The sequence below is a fragment of the Echeneis naucrates genome, chromosome 9 (genome assembly GCF_900963305.1).
Source record: "Echeneis naucrates chromosome 9, fEcheNa1.1, whole genome shotgun sequence".
Taxonomy (NCBI): Eukaryota; Metazoa; Chordata; class Actinopteri; order Carangiformes; family Echeneidae; genus Echeneis; species Echeneis naucrates.
The window spans coordinates 3,612,060-3,633,156 of NC_042519.1; the positions used below are offsets into that span (position 1 = coordinate 3,612,060).

General features: G+C 40.6%; 1 protein-coding gene across 1 annotated transcript in view; it reads right to left on the minus strand.

Annotated features, from left to right (window-relative positions):
- cux2b (cut-like homeobox 2b) overlaps positions 1 to 17,240 on the minus strand; it is a 74,808-nt gene extending 57,568 nt beyond the window's left edge. The window contains exon 1 of the mRNA XM_029511433.1: positions 17,178 to 17,240. Coding sequence (XP_029367293.1) covers positions 17,178 to 17,240 — 63 coding nt within the window. The remainder of the gene's footprint in view (positions 1 to 17,177) is intronic.
- Positions 17,241 to 21,097: the final 3,857 nt, after the last annotated feature.

Consider the following 21,097-nt stretch of genomic DNA (forward strand, 5'->3'; position numbering starts at 1 on the left):
TGTCTCTCCAGATTCATATCGCATGGCAATAATAAATGAATTTTTCACAAAATTATTCAACTACTAAATTGCCCATGGTAACTGAGTATCAGATGAAAGTGATGTGAATTATTAAGTAGGGAAACTGTTTGTTCTCACCATGGGTATAATAATCGGCCAAATGAAGAAGAGAAGGGGCGCAAGTGGGGCAGGTTACAGTAAAGAGAGATCTCATAATAAACATCAGTGTTGATGTAAAAACAGGAAAACTCTGTCTGCCGCCCGGGCCTCCTGCTGGGTTGATGGTATCGACCAATTTCCCTCGGGCAGTGTGGGTTTTCTTATGGATACAGAAAGTAGAACATTACACGGCATTGCTGCACATTCACATGTTAAACTGGCAGCTTACCCTCTGGAGCTGGCAAACCACTGCAACAGTCAGCCAATGTTACACTACCTCGCCACATTTTATATAATCAGATAGACAACACAGCAACCAGCACACCACTCCAGATCACATCAACTACCTGTCACACTCCTCTCTGAAGGCATCAGCCATCTCAATTTCACTGGCCTGCAACCACAGATCTGCAGTAACTGAAATATTACACATTAATCATAGTCTTACATCTGTTATTCGCCATTTGCCTTCCCTGTTCCACAAAACAAATTTTCAGTGTTGAATCCCGAAGTTGTTGATAGTAAGAAAGTAGACAAATGTAATGAAATTCAGAATTTAAGAGTTGCACAGGGGGCAGAGGTGGAGCAATTTGTAACCATTTTTGACAAGATGAGTTGGCCTCTTCAACTGAAACACTAATTGTGCTTAATGGTCCTTTAATCTGTCCATCAGACAGGCGGTGAGTGGTCAGGTCAACCTAAAGTGCTCAAGGTATCACAGTGTGTCAGGGTACAGTCAGCGGGCTGAAGCGCTCCATGAGGAGAATCAGGACCCTTCCCTTCAACACCCAACATCAGAAGGCTCTAAGACACGGGCTGATGGTTACACTGTGTGTTGTGCTGGGAATTCTAACCCATGGCACCCAGCTGGTGCCCTGGCACTCTTCTCTGCTAATTCATGCTCACATTAGAAAGATCCCAGGTCATGTCCTGTACATACCTTAACAGTGACGTATGCCTGAGTGCCCCTACACACAGACAAACTGGAGAGAGCATTCCATGCAGAGACAGTGTGCTATGTCAATCTGAAAAGTAATAGCAGAGACACAAGGCCCATACCAAAACAAGGGTGAACAAATAGTACCTTTGTACCTAGAGTCATTTGTACCCGGCTCAGGCGTCTGACTATCTTCAAGCCTGGCAAATAGAGCTCCTGATCCCAGCGATGCATCTGCACTTGTTGTATTCTGCCTCACTCCTTTACTGGCCAAATAGAGAGGGGAGAGAAAACGAATCACTCCTAGACATACTCCCGTTGTTCCCTCAGCTGTCAACACTTCTCACAGACTTCACCCTCGCCTAGGCACATCGATACAGAGAAGTGACTGCCATTTGCTTTATGATTGCCTTGTTGTATTCTCTCGACCAGGCTTTTTCTCAGCCCTCGCAGCTCTAATCAGACCGCCTTGCTTGCACAACAGAGCCATTGTCTCTCTAAGTGAAAGAGTCAGTGGATCAGTGAATCCCTTTCCATTTTCCCATTTTATTAGCCCAACGGCACACTACTGTTTATACTAGTGGGTATTCTGTGTTTGCAGAGAACAATTACAGTATGACAAATGATCCATCAGTGCCATCTATCAGGCAATAGCTGACAGGAATCCTATAGACAGGGCAGCCCCCACCCCGCCAATCTCTGGGGTCCCATGCCTCAGTATCCATGACAACGTTCAAGCCACTTGCCACGCTTGCCACTTCACAGTGAGAGATGAGCGCCCGTGAGTGGCTTTGAAAATTAGCCTCTGACACCCTAAGTTCCTCTGTTCCCCCACTCTCCTAGCCTGCAGTCCAGCCCCTCTGGGAGTTTCAGGACAATCCAGACCGCTTTTTCACATTTAGGCTCACACAAAGGCAGACACACATTCAGACACTAACATGAATATACCTCTCCGGGTGTCATATCAATGTCAGTTTTATTGTCCAATGAGCATTATGATCTTCGACATGAACCCTACAGCTAAATTTCCTACCTAGCAGTGGAGATTACAAAGAGGCCCCAAAATGGCCATCCTCCATAAACTAAACTAGAAAATGAAATGGTTGGAAAAGTCAGAAGGTCTGAGAAGTGCCTGAAAATAACATGAAATGCTAGCACATTTTTAGTATCTCTTCCCACTTGCACTTCTTCAATGTCTTTCTAGAAAAAATGAGCGTCCAAAAAAAGTAAAGAATATTTGTAAACTGTACAAAGTACTAGTAAGCATTTATTTTTAGTCAAATGGCTAATAGTCTATGGATCATTTAGTTAAATAGTCAAAAAGTTGAGTGGCTAAGCAGGTCAAACTGATTCTACTTTCATCTTAATTGTACATAAATACTGGTAGCAGTGGGAAGGCATTAAAATGTATGGGCTACACAAATCCGACTGGAACTAAGCCAAGAACGGTGCAAGATTAACGTCGGTGTAACAAGATTTTAGCAGTGATTAACACTGGAAATGTAATTATCACAATACATTCAAGAATATCAGGAGGTCAATAAGAAATAATGTAAAACATAAAAAAAAAAAAAAAAATGAAGAAAATAAATAAATAAATAAAAAAATAGAGACATAAATATAGTGTGAATGATATTTATGATGGGCTATGCGATTCCCATTTGACTCCCAGACAAACCTCTTTGGGTTGTGTTTATGCCATTAACTACACTTGGCAGCAGAGGATCATATTACTACCACGAAAGAAACAAACAAAGCTGTGCAAACGTGGTGCACTGTCAGATGCAACGGTTTAAAGGCTTGTGATTAATCGTATTTGGAGAAACATTAAAGGGAAAGGAGGAAACTGGCTCCAGCACTAGGAGGTAAGGGTGTCAACTGATATAACCCACCACTGACATCAAGCAGAGCTAGCTTGCTCATTGATGTGGCAGTGTCTCATTTTCACCAGTTTGGAAGCAGACAGTTTTGCAGCCTTGCGGTTCTTAATTATCTTCTGACTTTGTCTAATTCAATCAGTACAAGTCAGATCTGGCTGCGAAATGGCACTCACATCCCCTCAAGCTCAGCAAGTCACAAAATACTGAATAAGTGGAACAGTCAAACTAACAAAAATGGCATAGCACATGAGAAATAACTGCCATTTTATTTCCTGTGCCGAGTCCTGTGATAAGTCGAAAGGATCAGGGTAAGTTTAGTGATCAGCTTTTTGTTTCATGTTAAAAGTCTGCGTTTGGGAGGTAGAGGTGGCTGCTTTGATGATGCTGCAGATGCTGTCCTGCTGAGCGTGGTGAGGTCACTCTGTTAGCTGAGGCTTGTTTTCTCTGCAATCTTAACATCCATTTAAGAAAATTACCAACTTAAAATTTCACGTTTGGATGGTGCATTTTTTTCATACTACGTCCTCACCAATCCATATATTGATACCAAATGCAATACAGACATGACTGTGTTGGCACATATACACCAAGGCATAGAGAATTTAAAGGTCACTGGGGATTAAATTGTTTGCCAATTTACAGTCTAAAAAGTGAACTGCATAATCAGAGGAGGTGGGATAGCTGGCCCACCCCCACCCCAAAATCCTTTTCCACATCACTACAATTCCCACCCATTCACCTCCCATCTAATTCCAAGGACCACATTATTAGATCTTGACATTATTAGCTCAAATAGCAGAGAGGCCTTGCTGTCATTATAAAGCCTTTACTTTAACGCTGACTGCCAAATCTGTTTTGCACCAACTACAGACTGCCAAAACCAACAATGGCAGATTAGTGAAGCCCTTCTCCTGTTGCAGCAGAGGTTAATATAAAGTGACAAGGCTAAGTCCACTCCGATTACGTATGCTGAGAGATATTAGAGCAGTTTGTTACATCAGATCGTTATTGGATTAAACAGCATGCACAACAATGAAAGTTTTTCATTTTCTGCAGGAATATAAAATAGGCTGTGAGAGCACTCCTGTCAGAACAAAGGCAGTATTATAATACCTTCTTGTTTTTGTATCCACCCTTGCCATTACTGTACTGTATGACAGACATGAGAAAAAAAAAAAAAAATCATGGTAAATGAGGATGTCAAATTTTTTTTCTCCCCGACATTAATACATTATTTATAAACCAACAAAATCCAATTGCACCCCACAAATACAGTAGACACCAAAAGTGCACCATAAGAGTAATTTAATTCTTACCCCCCTAGTGCATGCAGTGAGCGCCCAGTTGGCCTCTGTATTGTTAGATCTGTAAAAGGTCACTGCACCTGACCAATAAGCTGTTATTAATCCTTACAGAGTCATCCATTAGCCCATCCAATTTTTATGACCTCTCTTCTTTATTAGATGAGCTATCAGCTTTACATATCTGACAGAAGTATGAACTTTCGTTTGGAACCCAACGCTCTTCTCCCCAGAAGGTGTTGGTGTGCTGGATCAGTTAGAGTGGACCCAAAGCTTAAAGGGGAGCAGACAGGGAGGGAGCTGAATCTGCCAGTCTCCTGGGGTATTCCCCACCGTCCCCTTACCTCCAATAAATCGCAGTGCTTTACGATTAGGTACATAAAATGAGTCATAGATCTGGACAGTAAATAAGAGCTTTTCAGTGGGGCTGACGCCAGGCCCAGCTCCTCCTCCACCTTCTCTGCAAGATAGTCCCTCTGTACCTCAGCCATCAGACTCCAGCTATTGAACTGGGGCTAAAAAGGCTCCAATAAATAAGCCTGATATTTCCCTGAGGACATCTGCAGTGCCACCATGAAGCATGGTTGCATACGTATAATCTAAGAGAGAGAGAGGAAAAAAATAAATAAAAAAAAAAATCCATGCATCAGAACCGGGACTGTCTGACTGTCTAACCCTAACCCTGGGTGTTTTTCAAACCCTCTCCAGAACAGTTTTGCACTCTTTGTTTTTAATCACTTCTCTCAGATAGAAGCCAGGAAGTCAATGGATCAATCCATCTCAAGTATATTCAAACTGTATGCCGGACTCCATGACACTGATGTCTTTTAATGGACCTTCAATCCATACTCACAATTACGCATGCAAAATCTCCCATTAAGTAACTCCACTTATAGTGTGTTTACTCCAGTCCTATTTGGGTGTTTTTCAGGGAGCATCTTTTGCAAGGCTGAGGGAGCAGCAGGGAGATGACCTGAGGGAGGAATGATGGTCTCCAAATGCACTAACACAATGATGGACACTTCCTCTGCAGCGCCAGCTAATCATTGTTGCCGATTCGTTTACACTGTGGTCCAAAAAGACTCCCTGAAAGACCACCTTTGCATATTAAACAGACAAATAGACAATAGGAACACACTGTTGGAGGACATAAGAACAGCTAAGCACCAGCACTGTCACAAGAATCTGTGAGAAGAGGAGACTCATAATTGTGTATATACAAATGGGAATCGACAGGATGATTGATAGTATATTAAACAGGATTGTCTTATTGCCCATCTACTCCACATTTTGGCTAAGTACCTCCAAAACTGTTTTCATCATCCATCAGCATCTATTCAGCATAACTGGATGTAAAGCACACGACATTGCACTGTACTGGAAAAATAGGAAGTTATCAGGAGAATGAGGTCTGGAGAGAGGAAGCTGAGAAACTGCATGGCTACAGGCCTGCAATCAGCCAAGAATTCAAAATCTCACCCAGTTTATACAGTCCTGTAATCAAAGAGCAGGGAACGAAAACAAAGCCATTGGCATCGCAGCACAGAGATTGAAAACATTTTCATTAGTTACAGAAAAAGAAGTATTCTTTAGAGAAAGCATAGCTTCTTCTTGCATAAGTTTGATGTATAAGAGGATTAGATGTATTTAGATTTTTCCAAGTATTTCATTCATTTTGATGCTAAATTGTCATTGTGATTTAATTAATTGATTAGTTCATACATATATCAACCGATAATACCTTTCCATTGAGTAAATGAATAGCCAATCCAACCAGTTTAATCAAATGGAATAGGGTTGCCCCCCCCCCCAAAAAAAAAAAAAAAAAAAAAAAAATCAGGGAACAAAATAACACTGGTGTTAAGCACTAGTCTGACAACGCGTCTATGCATTGATGTGCCATTCTGCCCGTTTGCCAGAATGCCAAACATTTTCTCACTAATGTTAATAAGCAGGCAGGTCATGACGTCACAGGGTGACAATGCCACTCTGGCAAACAATATTTACAATATGCCAGTCTCAATCTGTTTTGCTGTAGTCAGCATGTCTACGTGTGAATATTGCAATATGTCATTATGTCAATAATCCATTTTGTCAGTCAGTAACATATTAGCAATTGTCAGTATGTGATGCCACTAAGTCATTGGGGTTTTGCGCTTAGGTCAAAGTCATGATGCAATCTGGACAGCATATGCCACCTTCTCAATATGTAACTATGCCAAAGTGTAATGAAAACCACTGTATAAATGACACCAAGTAACCAGATTTAACATTGTCATAAAACATAATTACATTTGGAAAATTGCACCCAAAAGAATGAATAAAATGAAAATAAGGTTATCCGGTGCGCAACTATAGATAATCCTATAATTTGACCCTTCATTGGTTTTATAGTATATAACGTTATTCTCATATCAATATACTTCCCAATTGGCTAAAATTCTAAATGCAGATAGCATTGGCCCATGTTACCAAACCTATTATTGTTATCTGAAGCCAACAGCTTCAGCAAATATGTATTTCTACTTTTAGTTGCTATAGTTGCCGTTACTTTAACTGTGTGTGCCGATAGAAAAACTATGAGATTTACTGTTAGCTATGGTTTGTGGGTGATAAGAACAAACATGTAAAACATTTGTTCATATCACAATGTATCAAATACACAAGCATGTTCGTATTGACATATTCTTGACACCTTTTAGAGAAATTTATTAAACTCCCTTGATTTCACACCGTATATTACCTTTTGAGTTTGTGCACTGAAACTATGAGGATTCCTATTTTTAGAACATATAATTTATGATAGTAATTCGTATATGCATGCATTTAATTTGTACCTACATGTGAATTTTTCAGGTGAAGTGGCGCCAGAAGAATGGGGTTAATTTTAATAATTGTATACATGTATATAAATAATATACATTATTTGTGTGGAAAAATAAGACTGATAACACAGTACACTATGAATAAGTAAGTACTTAATTTTGAGCTTTACATCGAGCAGATTCTTGAAAGTGATCTTTGTGGTTTCGTGTTTAAATACCAGCTGTGCTAAAATGCAACAATCACTCTGAAGAAGGAATATCTCCTCATAATTCTGCCTACGTATCAAGTCATAACTAGATGTCATCAGCAGATGTAGAGAGGTTCTGAACATTAAGTTTATGGGCTTCTCATTATTTAACATGTTAGGGTCTCCCCAAAGCCCAATGAAATTTTGATGCAGTATTACAGCTAGTTTGTTGGCTCCCCACTCCTACCCACTACTTATGCAGATGCAAATGGATAAAAGAACTCTCTTTGGACAGACCAACATTTGCACAGGAAAAGAAATTGCACTAATCCACCTTTCCATAAATATTCGCTACTGATCTTCCTTGATCAGAGAATGTTGAATTTCCTGTGGCCTTGATGGAGATTGAGGGGTGCAGTGCTGCTGTGATCTGAGAGCCATTTCCTGCATCTCCATCTCCATACAGTAAAAAAAAACAAACATTCCTGTAAATAAAGATAGTTGTCCAGCAACTTCCCAGCGACAAAGGTATTGATCGTAGTCAGAGCAACTGCTGATTAAAAATTGATCCATTTTCAAAAATCTAATCAACTGAATAGGATTCTTTCATATGCAGGGGTGGGGTTCAGTGCCTTTGTTGGGGGCAGGAGGAGGTTGAGCAGCTGCTGGTACAGAGAGGCAGAACTGTTATTAACCCCTCCACCTCCATGCAGCCCCCTGCACCCTGCTTACCAGTTCACATCCCCCTGTGCCCCGGGACTAGACATAGCCCAGACGGTCTGAATTATTCAGCAGTCTGAAAGAGGCTCCGGTCACTTGGCCTATTAATGCCTGCCAGTAGAGGTTAGTGGCTCTAATGGCCAGTCCAGAGGAACCCCAGTTCCCAGTGGACGGGAGGAGGGCTGCTAACGCCGGGCTGCAGAGGATGTGAGAACAAAATCATCAGGGGCTGAGGTCGTAGCAGGTTAATGATGCTGCACGTCTAGACGGACGCTGGGCTCACACCCTGCCCAAATGACAGTAGGGGGCTGGGATACAATAATATTTTTATATTTGAAGAGGAACCAGTGCCGTAATATTAAGTCTTGAGGTTTATTTATGAAAGAGCAACATTGTTGATTTTGGCCATGATCCACACTTGACCTCAGGACCAGCCTCTGAAAATAACAGCACACAATGAATATCGCCAAACCTCACATCATATTCTGTTACAGTCTACAAAGCATAACTCTGATACACAACCCCTTATCATTGTTATAAAAATCATTCCTGCAACTGGGTAGGGCCTCCAACTCCAACAGACAGTTGTTTAGTAATCAGGGCAACTCCCCCAGAGGGGATGAAACTAAGGATGTGACTTTTTGTTGGGAGTGGCTCTCAGTTAACATGTGGTCTATCACCCTGGTGATCATGTACATCCTCTCTGTCTCTGAATGTGTAAACACATCAGTAAGTGCAGAATTTAAGAAAATTGCCCCACCCTGCCCTGATTGTGGCACAGATAATCCAGTCAACAACAACAGAATACATGATCCTGGCATCTACCTGGAGGGCTCCTAACAGAGGAATCTCTCAGACAAAAAGTAATCATTGTTGCACCAGATTTCCTCAGGCATCACTCACTATGAGGACAAATACACAATAAAGTCCACACGGAGAGGCAGAGGAATGTATTCTTATTATCATCCACTAGAGATTTATGCACTTCAAGGTTGAATTCTTTGAGCGAGTGGGACTCGCTAAGTCTAATGAAGCTGAATGAGTTTAGCCTTCAATAAGTAGTATCTGCGCTAGACTGCACCACCACAACACAGACAACCCTTACCCAGGATCTGATGCCAAGCTGAGATTAACATCACTGCCCTGTTTGAGCCAAATCAAGGCCATCTTGTGAGAGGCTACAGAGGGGACACAAACACCCTGCGCCCATTTACACAAATGTAATTTCCCTAGCCCCTCTCACTCAAGGTGACCAAGGACATAATTCACTGATACTGGCAAGGTGATCCTGGTAGCCTGCCAGACAGCAGAGGTCATAACACAGTCAGACAAAGAAGCTCCTTCAGAAATACAATACAATATATTTATTCGGAGAGTTCAGTACAAATGTGGTAAATGTGTAGGCCAAGAATGCACAGTGATGCACAGGAGCAGTTGATTATTTTGCTTGGCTGCAGTTAAAAACCATATGCTCTACTGTATCATAGGTCTAAATATTGGTATTGCATTAATAGTCAACAGGATCATTATAGCATCCAGCTAAGATGAAGCACTGTAGAGATAAAATTTCTCTGAGGCTTCTGCAGACATCCTGCAGTCAAGAATCCAAAGGATTGTCCACTTCATGTGCATGTCCTATGGTTTGTCATACAAGTTAACCCCCCTACCCCCAGTTCAACTAAAAATGAGCTCCTTGGGCATATTCCTCCTCCTGCCGCATACAGCAGAAGCCTTGAGCAATGTTTAGCTAAACCTGCTGGCCTACGTAGGCAGTGAGAGTCCCCAGAGGGCTGAACAATCAGACAATTTCAAGATCATGAAGCATTAAACCAATCCCAGCAGGGTACACTAATTAAACAGCCGAGCCCGGCACAGCCAACCAATCCCCACAGAGCAATTAAATCCATCCCCTCTAAAACACTGTGGAACCTGTCTGGGGAAAACTGCAGAGGAGTGAGAGAAAGAGGAAGAGATGGAGAGGGCAGGAGAGGAAAACATCATAAAATTAATCTGGAAAAAAATAGGGAAAAAACTATAGAGGTAATGCAGCAGGAGGCTAACCAGGGAAATTGAAAAAGGAGAAACTCAATTCAGTTCTTTGTTCTTTTCTCTATTTTGCATCAAGATTCAAATGTCTACTTTTTCTCTCATCTGAGGAAGAGGGGGAGCCTATGACCACATTTACATGCAAAAATGGTGACCCTGTTGCGATCAAAAGTTGCATATTTAATTACGATTACAAGGTCTGGAAAGCACTCATGAGACTGAACGGAAAGGCAGAATAGCCTCAAGGCCTATATTACACACCGGCAGAGCTGCTAACACAGATGCAAACCCTAATCAATACCCTAATGCCCTCCAGTACAAAAGTAAATGAACAGGTGACAATGGAGGCATGACATCACTGGGCTTTTCCAGGAAAAGCAAAACCAGATAGACAGAGGAAGAAAACAGTGAAGACATGCAGACTGATGTTGGCATGATACTTTACATTAATAATGGATGATAAATGCATAGGATGCTATTTTTTACAAATTCTTTTAGTTGGGTAGGCAAATTCTTCTGTTCTGCCATTTCCCCAGATGAGCTCCAACAACAAAGTGTGTGTGTACTTTGTCGATGCTGAAGAGGAGCTGAGAACTCCAGAGGGGATGATTTGAGCAGGAGCAGCTGCAAACAAGAGGTGTGGAATGGGAGATAGACTTTTCCCACTACTGAGGTGGTGTATAAATCAGAGCCCAGCTCCATGTCTCAACTTCCTGTTCCTCTCCATTAAAAATGATAAACTGTACCTCTTGAAGCCACTCGCTCGCTTTAAGGTCCCAGTCTGCACCTTCCTGGTGAATAAGTGAGAGTGTGCACCTCAGATTTATTCTATACCCTCTCATTGTTGAGATGAATAAGAGAGTAATTAACTTTGTGTGGGTAGCAGCTGCACAAAGACAAGCCCAGCCAGCACAGGCCTGATCCATCTGCTTTCGCCACAACACACCGTTTTTTATTATTTTGATAAATAAGAACACATCTGCTTAGTAATGACAAATACTGCTTTAAGACTCAAAACACCACCAAGAGGCTGTCTTATCTCGACCCTCTGTCTTCCAATTTTAAATGAGGACAAATGGGTGCCATACACTAGACTTCTATTCCTCCATTCAGGTAAACATTCTCTGAGCAGTGGCACATAAAGGAGGAGGCTGAGTTCCCCAAAGACAACATGGAGAAGGTTAGTGAAGCATTGATCTCATGAGTGTGATGGGCCCTGGAGTACCCTTCACACCATCCTAACCCACGCTACACGACAGCCAACGTCAGAACATTCAGACTATACAAAAAGTCTGGCAGTTGTACATTTGGGAGAAAGGCATGCTATTTTTTTTTTTAAGTCACACAGGGCAAAATAAAAAACAAGAGAATGAAATACAGTAAGCGAAGCCCTACTAAACACTAAGAAAAGTTAGGTGGAAAGATAGAGCAACAGGGAGAGAGACTGACCAAGGCAGTGCATTTTCATTTTAAGTCTAGTAAAATGAACAAGAACGAACCAGTGCTCAATACATCTGCAGTGGCGTCAGACAGTCAAAACAAATAAAGACCAGACTGCAGTGGAGATACGCAACTCAATATGGACTTACTGGGCAGGGGACTGGCTGTCAGCAGGGAGAGAGGACACAGTTTCATACCAATGCTGATGAGGCATTGGCTCTCTCTTCCTGATACTTCTGCTTTCCTCACTGCAATGAGAGAATAGGCTGCCCTACCACCATGTAGTCATCCTCCAGCAGACTAATGTGTCCCTGAAGTTTTGTTAAAGCTGGTTATTTACTTCTCAAAAGCAATTGCTCCAGCCTAGGGGCAGCAGATCGGAGAACACGCTGCTACAAGTAATGTTGCCTCTCTTGCCATGAAGCACTGTCAACTACTAAGGGGGCATTCCTGCTGAAACATTGGGGGAGCTGCTTTTTTGGCACAACACTACATAAAAGAAAACATTACAGGAACAATCAAAGAAATTGCCAGCTTGTGTGCAGACATTAGCCACAACAATTTATATAATCGATGACGGATTAGGTTGGGGTGATGACAACAATTCTAGGCTACTCTGTAAGATAAGCAGTTGAAAATGGTCAAGTAACTCAAATCATAGCAAATATTTTCCTCACTTACTTCTATTGGCATCTGATTGAACAAAATGTGAGCTACAAACTCAGACAGTCAGTAATCTACTGAGCAACCAATAAGATTGGCAAAGATCAAGCAGGTGAAAAGCAAGAAAAAGGGGGGGGGGGGGGAATCATCATTTGCTCTGACCAAGAAAGCTATCTTGTATTAAAATCAATACAAACACCAAACCTTCATTTTTTATTTACTTACTTTACTTTTGTAAAGGAGCAGTGCTGCAATGGGTGGCCAGAAGCTGCATCATAACAACACCCCTGACTGAAGCACTAGTTTCATTTATATATCACTTCCACCCTTCGTTTTGCACAATGCACACTTGTAACTGAGGACAGTAAATCACAGGAGGAACTTTTGTGCTGTTGTTGTTATTTGTTTGGTTGCTTTTTGTTTGATAACATGACAGTCTCGGATCAGATTCATTCTGGATCGTTATTTTGTGAGCTTTAGTTGCTGCAACATTAAATATAATAAGACAAGTAAAGAAACTGCATTCAACATCACTATACTGAGGTGGAGGCAGAAAACTCAGGCCTGTAAGTCACGGGGAAAGTAACACCAAACCTGACTGGAACACAGTAGAATGTGTTTTTTTAGTTATGATAAACCGCACCTGCATGAAACATTAAAATGTAAGCTTCCAAGTTACTCCAAGTAGACAATCGTAAACACTTACAACATAGACCCCCTTGAAAATGAGATGGACCATCTCATGGGGCTATCCTTGTAAATAAAGAATAAAGAATATCATCACGCTTAGGCTCATCAAACAGGAGTATAGGCTGCGAACATGAGCTCAAACGGGGCAAAATGATTGGATAGGTATGGAAATCAACTTGAAGGAAGGTCACAGTGATTAAGCTGACATTAATGACAGTCCCAGTCTTCCTGTGAGAATGCTCACCGCAGCCGTCTTTAAACCCATTTGTCATTCTGCTTCCAACGCTCAAGCATCTGCTTTGAAGTCTCTACCACTAATGCTACACAGAGAGGTTAAACAGCTTAATGCTGAAGTCTGTTTCACTCTTCTTGCTCTCTTCTGTTCACTGCATTTTTATGCATCAGGGTTATGGCTCCTAGATTTCACATCTCAATTTGCCCCAGTCAGTCTTGTAAAAAGTTCCCCTTTCTCTTATTTGCTTTATTGTCACTGTCAAAGGAAGACCGGGGCAACTTGAAGGATATGGGACAGTGACGGACAACATCCACTCCGTTCATTCACAGAAGTGCCAACAAGGAAAGCATGTTAAGAAATATTTAAACAAGAGGCAAACTACTGCTGATTGTCATGGCAGGGAAGCCTCTACATTTAAGTAGCATTCAATCTGTTGAACATTTTAAAAGACCTGACAAGAAGATGATTGTTGAGAAATGAATTAATGAAAACATATGGCACCAACTGCGGAGGTCAGTTTGGAAGCTTTTTATATGCATCACAGCATATGAGTAAAATGATAGAGTCATTATGATAAATAATACAAGATGTGAGGCGCTCTGGACTTACTTACTCTCCACTACAATGAGATTATACTGATGTATGTGACATCAACAATATCAACAAACAAACATATGAAAGCATGAATGAAAGGAAGACAGAGAGTGATTTTCACAGCCAATTTGAGATAGCAGTGTTAGTGTATTTGTGTCTGTGTGTGAATGTGAATGCGTGTGTGTGTGTGTGTGTGTGTGTGGGGTGGGTGGGTGGGGGCTGGCAAAGAGCACACAGACCAAGCTGGCAGCAGAGGCAGCCAGGCTCGCAGGCTGCAAAGCAATTTCACTGTTTGGCAATACTGTTGTTTCTGTGTGTAGATTAGAGCTGACACAGGAGCAACTGAGTCATGCTAAATGTAGTACAATCACAAGCTTTTGTTCTTGATCTAAAACCCGATTGCTTTTTAGATTCATGGAAGACCATGTAGAAACAACGCAAAGAAATTATTTTTTTAAAGTAAGTGGGGCATTATTCCACCATAAGATCACAGCATTTCAATATCACTGAAACTAATAGAATGGTTACAGTAGTTGGTAAATCCTTGAAGGTTTTCTGGATTATATCCAAGTACAAATTTCTTGCTCTAATGATATCCATGCAAAGCATTTTTAGCATAATCAAAGGGCATCAAGAGCTATCTGCGCAATTAATTACTGGTACATAAAAATTTCAGATAGTAGCATTGGACAAAATCATGAATGTTATCAAATTGCATTTCCACCAGATCTGATCACATCTTGTCATCAGCTGATTCTGTAGTGGGCTTCTACACATTCGATGCAATCTCTCTAGAAGTACCATATTGGCCAGGAGTTGTTTTTGGGCCTAGCAAGACCTGGCAGGACAGACCCTGACCCGTCCTTTTCATGCTCACCCACGGAAATGCCATCTGGCTTGTGTGAATGATTACCACAGCAACGGCCGGGTGACCTGCAGCCAGCAGGAACCAAGGTCACTCCACCTCAGCACTTCGCACTTTCCCTGCCCTCTTTTCATCAGCCTGCAGGTGAATTATTCATCCTGTACAACTCAGAGGCACAAATTTACTGCACAAACAGGAAAAACTGCACACTTAGTCCACTGATATAATAACTTATACTCAGAGAGATTGTAGTCTGAGCCATTATAATTAATAGCTTGTGGTAGTCCTCAGATTTAGTATATGTACTCAGATGGTGAAAAGGCTGTAATTATTTTACACTATAAGAAACTAGCTTCAACCATGACTGGATGAGAAATTGGTGAAATAATTAATTTGTGACACATGTAGCAGAGATTGTCACATTTGAGCTACAGATATGTGCACAAGCAGATTGCTCTAAGAATATTTACCAGCGCTGGCAAATATGCAGTCAGATAAATAGTCAGACAGATAGTCCTGTGAGATAGTAATGGCTTCAACGTTAACTTTAAGTAAAAAATGTTTCTTTTTTTTAAACAACCCCTGCTTTTAACGCATGTAGCCCATCAAAATAACCTGTAAAACCATCAGTTCTCTGCCAAATAGGTTCAAGAGGATAAAGACCAAGACCACAAATAACAAGACCACAAACCCTTAATTATACATCATCTACAGTTTCTACCTTTCAAGACGATTCATATGTGTTTGAGCTTATTTAATTTTTAAGGCTGAGATTATCTGAACTAATATGTATTTATAAAGACGCTCTGTTTACAAAATTACCTGTTATAGAGTTTCAGTGTTTTACTTTTAGTTTGCATTAAATGGCCAAATAACCCAAAAGAGTATAGGATATGGATGCAGTGGAGGTAAACCTATTCACCTATTCCTCATTGGTCCAACTGATTATCCATTTTCTGACAACGATCCCTCTCTGCTTCTGCTTCTTAGCAAGTTATTAATGGGGATACATGGCATGAGGATAAGGTCAGTCAAGGGAACACGAGCATCAATTAAGACTTTTCTGCAAGTATCATGAATTTTTTTCCCCTCAACATCAGTGCCTGTGTGCCTTATAAATGATTACTGACGGGACGGTCCCTTTTTATTATAAACCACTACATCACTGCTCATGACACGAGGTGATGGTGCGAGCATTCTAAGGGCCAAGTTCAAATGGAGAACCCAGGTTAGTCAGTCACATTTCATGGAAAAAGCTTTAATGTACACATAAATCATAAATGCCGGGGTGCATCGGGATGAGAGCCCGCAGAGAGAGACGTTACATGAAGCCGCAACAACAATAGCTCCCTCGCCCCTCCAGATCCCAGCCTGGATGAAAAAGAGGTCCAGCGGCTGGTAGCTGGAACAAGGCTCGACCAGCCACGAGACAACCGAGAGCCACCAGATGTGATTTGTTCTCCCCGGTAGGTTTTTTTTTTTCCCGAGGACTGCCATGACTCGTGTCATTTCTCATGTTACAGAACATCAGTTACATGGCAGAGACGGTGCCCTTGCACCGGCCGCAGCTGATTTACAAACATTAGCGGGGAATACAATTACACAGCCCCCCCGGCCCAGCAGCCCTATGCGGCTTCAGGAGAGAGGAGAGCAGAGGAAGAGGAGGGCACTGCTCACTGAAAGCAGCGTTTAGCTCCCCAAACCTTTTTCCAAGGTTGGCTTTCTGGGATATAAATATTATATCTTGTCACCGTTGTGCTCTATAATCCAACTTCCAGCTCAGAGGATTAAGCTAAAGGCTACATATTTGCTATTTAAGGGGACTATGTAGGTGCCCGTTGTGGCTGTGATACAAACTGCCCACCTGCCACATTCTTCACACTATCAATTAGAAACAAATAGCAGAGACATTAGAGAGACCAACGCTTCGACGGCCAAACACTTAACGGGTCGCTTTGAAACAAATAACTGCTTCTGTGCTGCATTAACGTGACAAACGTCTCTAAACCGATAGTCTACACACCGGGGAAATATTCAATCGCAAAAATGTCCGAACACGATGACCAAACGTCCACGAAATTAACTTTCCAGATCACAAAATAAAACTTCCAAACATGCAAAACATTACAAGATACCCCCAAAAAAGATGTGAAAAATAATGACAAGAATTGTACTAAAGCCTACTGAAAGATGCAGCAGCAACGTAACGGCTCGTCGACACAAAACGCATAAAACATTAAGCTGGGTGAAAAAAGTTAGAGCCTACGTCCAAGAACAGCGATTCAGGGGCGCATTAAAAGTTTCCGTACATTTAAGTGCGGCGGATGTTGTCGCAGACGATAAAGAGTAAAAAGGCAAAAAGAGCGAGAGCATGTAAACATCAGTGCTGTCCGCGGTGCTGATCCCAGATCGGTATGGCTAACACAGAGGCTGTGCTGCTCCATGGTCCCTCCACTGCTGATCAATGATTGAACTGAACAAAGGCAGAAGAGAGATCAATTTCTAATAACTATCAATGCAAACATCGCCGGCTTTCGCTTTCCAATCGCCCGAAATGAGACAACACACGCCCGTGTACAGTAAGAACACATGCCACTGGGAAAATACCCCGAGAAAGGTAAGAATAACACTAACCTGAAGCCGCCGTAGATCAAATTTCTTCCAATATTGAAACATCGATCCTACATCGGCGGCCATCTTGGGGGATATTGAGGAGATTTTTTTCAGCGGCTGCAATAAATATGTGGGCTGGATTCCCCCTTGTTAAACAACGTTTACGATCACTGGTCCCACTTTAAAAAAAAAAAAAAAAAGTAACGTACACACTCAACACGAGAGTCCACCAATATGTTTGACAAGCCTGCCAACATGTTTTCTGTAGAAGCGAGGCGGAAAGAAGTAGTTTTTTTTTTTTTTTTAGCGAACTGCCCAGGTTGGTGAAAAGTAAAGAGCAAGCATATCCGTCACTCCGTAAGAAGCGTTAACTGGGCAATTGCACTTGATTTTGCGCTGGAAAAGTTATCAATAATGACGTGAAGTCCGGATTAATCAATAGCGTCTGGAAGAGGGAAGGAAATGAAGGGAAAAGTCTACTTTTTTACCGGCTTTATTACATCTGGGTCTGTGAAATTATAGCCCTCGTTGGAAATGGAAATAGGGTGCATTGTGTCAATATGGTTAAAGGTATTTTAGTATAAATATTCGAAAATGATCTGTGCTGCAAGGTTCTCTCTTTAAACAATGTCTTTTAAATCTTTACACATTAAAGAAATAAACATAAAATGACCCCCTAAAAAATTACTGGTACTGCCCAAGATATTGTTGTATGGACAAGATAATAAGTAAAATTAAGTATTAAAGTGCATCTCTCTATAATTTGGTGAGTGAAATCTTTTTGTGATTTTTTTTTTCTGGTATCTAATTGCCATTGAACACATTATGAAAATAATTCACTGTAACTCAACAGAGGGTTGTATAGAGCTGTGTCAGTTAAAGAGAAGAGTGACACCTCAACAGCCTAAAACCCTAATCCAGCGCTCTTCAAGTAAGGTCGTGCCATGCACACATTTCTTTTTGTCTCTATCCCCCAGAAATATAGCCAGTCATCCAAAAAACCTTCTTCTTGCCTAAATAGCGTTTGAAATCATATGCCAGCAAGGATGTGCTCTGTATTAAGAAGAATGTAGAGCACTTGGCCTCAGTAGGGGCCCAGGTTGAAGCCATAATCTCTAGATACTGATGCCAATCTGTCAGGACCCTGAATCCACATTCAGCCTTCAGAACAGGTGAATCTAGCCTCAATCAATTCTGTATCTCTGGGCATAATCTGGAGCCCACTTTCTCTGCTGTTATCAATAAAGCATGATGTCCAGTCACCTGGTCACCTCTTTAACACATTTAACACATCACCAAAGAATATTGTAAATAAGAGTAAATGTGTACTCAGAGGGGAAATTATTGAGGAGCATAGTAAATATTTGTTTTAATAAGTTAGGGATTACACTGAATGAGGGATTTCTTTGAAAAATATTTAACAAAATGTCTTGTTTTTGATGACCAATAGCTGTGCCTTTGAAGATTTTATTGTCATTAGAAACATCATGTACACCGTAGCTTTTTCTGATTTTACTCTATAGAAACTGCAGCTCCAGCTCCTCGAAGGGCTTAGTTTCTGTTTGTTTCTTATTCAGGAGGATATAGGCCCAATTTGATTGTGTGCCACAGTGTCAGTGCCCTTGGCACCCAAACTCTAGTAGGTTGGTGTGAGCATAATCCATTCACTTTTACTAAATCTATGAATTATATCTTTTCATGCCTTTTTACTGTTGTGAATTCAACAAATGGCCAACCAAATGAGTTGATAAAACCTGAGCAACGCCGTACCGAAAAGAAATGTGAAAGGTCTCTGCCCACCTGTGCCACAGTGTGACATCACAGCCCTGAGAAGGAACAAGGTGAAGTCGAGAAATCATTTTTATATGTATTGCAGCGTTTTATAAAAAATATTAAGCTAACTTATCATTTAGATGTATCTTAGTGAACAAAAGGCAATCTATATCAGCATTTTAATAGTAAAAAAAAAAAAAAAGGTTTTGCTTTAAATGTGATTTCTGTATAGTATAAGAGTTTAACAAAATACTACAACTGAAAATGTGCAGCAAATAGTATGAATATAAATTTTTCCAACATAATAAAAAAATCCAGTTTGGCACATGATACCAGTTGAATTACCAGTTGCTTTTATTGAAACCAAATTTCCAAGAAAAAAAAAACATTTCTAGAAAAATCTATGTAATCTATGTATTTAGTTTAAATTAAATGGAGCAACTGTGGGCTGATTCAGCATACCTGACGATGAGATAAAATCAGACTTCCACAACAGTTTAGATGCTGAATGTTGTGGATTACTAGCACTACCTACTGGACAAAATAGGTAAATGAATGGTTGAAGACCAATATAGATGTTTACTGTTAAACAATCAACCATCTATCTGTCTATCTGTCTGTCTGTCTGTCTGTCTGTCTGTCTGTCCATCTATCTATCTATCTATCTATCATTCAGATCAGTTATCCATCACCACATTCTTAATAAGTGGGCAAGTGTATGTGTGGTATGTACCAGGCAGACTAAACAGACCTGCTTGCTTTTCCCTACTCTAAGGGTATGTAGGTGCTCTGTTATACTGTTTAGGGAATTATGTCGACATGACTTGGATTCCCGTCTTCTCTTTAACAGAGGGGTCAGTGCTAATCATAATAAAGTTTTTCTGAATCACATTTATCTTCAATGAAAGCGCTCTATCCTAAATGGAATTGTCTCCACTAGGATGTCAGCTCTCACACACCTAAGACATGAGGTGACACTGAATGGTTTGATGAGTATGAAAGTTATGGTATATGAAATGTTATTGCCTTCACAGTCACCAGACTTCAACCATATTCAATGCCTGAGAGATTATTGGGATGATGTGTCATGGTTCCTGATACATGATGGCAATGTTGTAACCTGATATGGATTGCTCCCTTTGTCACAGTCTGTGTGTGTGCATGTGTGTATATCTTAATTTAGATGAATCATTGATGTTTGAGACTGTTCTGTTCTTCAGTTCCTAGAAAGCTAAATTCTGCTAGTTTCCAGTTTAACGAATTAAAAATCATATCAAATACAGTCAAATTTAATGTATATAGCAGCAAATCATAATAGTGCATCAGTATTTTACAAACAACAGGTCAAGACCAAACTCCAGTAAGTACAAGTGCAAGGAAAAACTTCCTTTAAGAGACAAGAACCTCAAACAGAAGCCAGCTCAGGGTGCGCGGCCTTCTGCCTTAACTGGTTGGGTTGAGCGAGAGAACAAGGGCAGGAGTAAAAAGAGCACATTAAAAATACAAGTAAAACATACAGATGTAAGGAAGCATAATGTTTGATACCACACAAAGTATACTAGTAAATACATTCACTGAGTAAAAATATCAGAATAAGTAATAATAGTAGTGATTAATAATGACAGATAGGGATATTTAATAGTAGCTATTGCAGAAGCAGCTTTTGAGCAGGAACTTACAGGTCAGTGGTACCAGCTTCTCAGAGTGGCTCAAAAAGATATGTTTTATGTTTAAAGAAGTCATTCCTTTGTGAGACCCAAAGAAAGTGAAATATATTTAGGATGCACAAATATAATAAAATATTGTTTCTAATGTGGTTTGTTAAAAAATATTTTTTTACTGTAAAAATCACATCTATGTCCTCTGATATGAAAGTGCAGGATTTGTGATGTGTGCAAATATATTTCATTTCCAGAGTTTAGTTTAATAGCTGGACACTATATGTTTCCTTACTAACTATAAAGTCCATTCTTAGTGAACATGCAGTCCACTTTTACACTGGTTGTGGAGTCAAAACATCATAAACTGAGATTTGAGGAGAGTACAGATATTTATCACTTGTATGTGCTATAGATGAATGTACAAAAAGTCTTATGGTGTCAAAATTTGGCAGGTACATTTAAGTGAAGTAACATTGTATTCTTGAGAAGGGCAAATTTAAAATGATC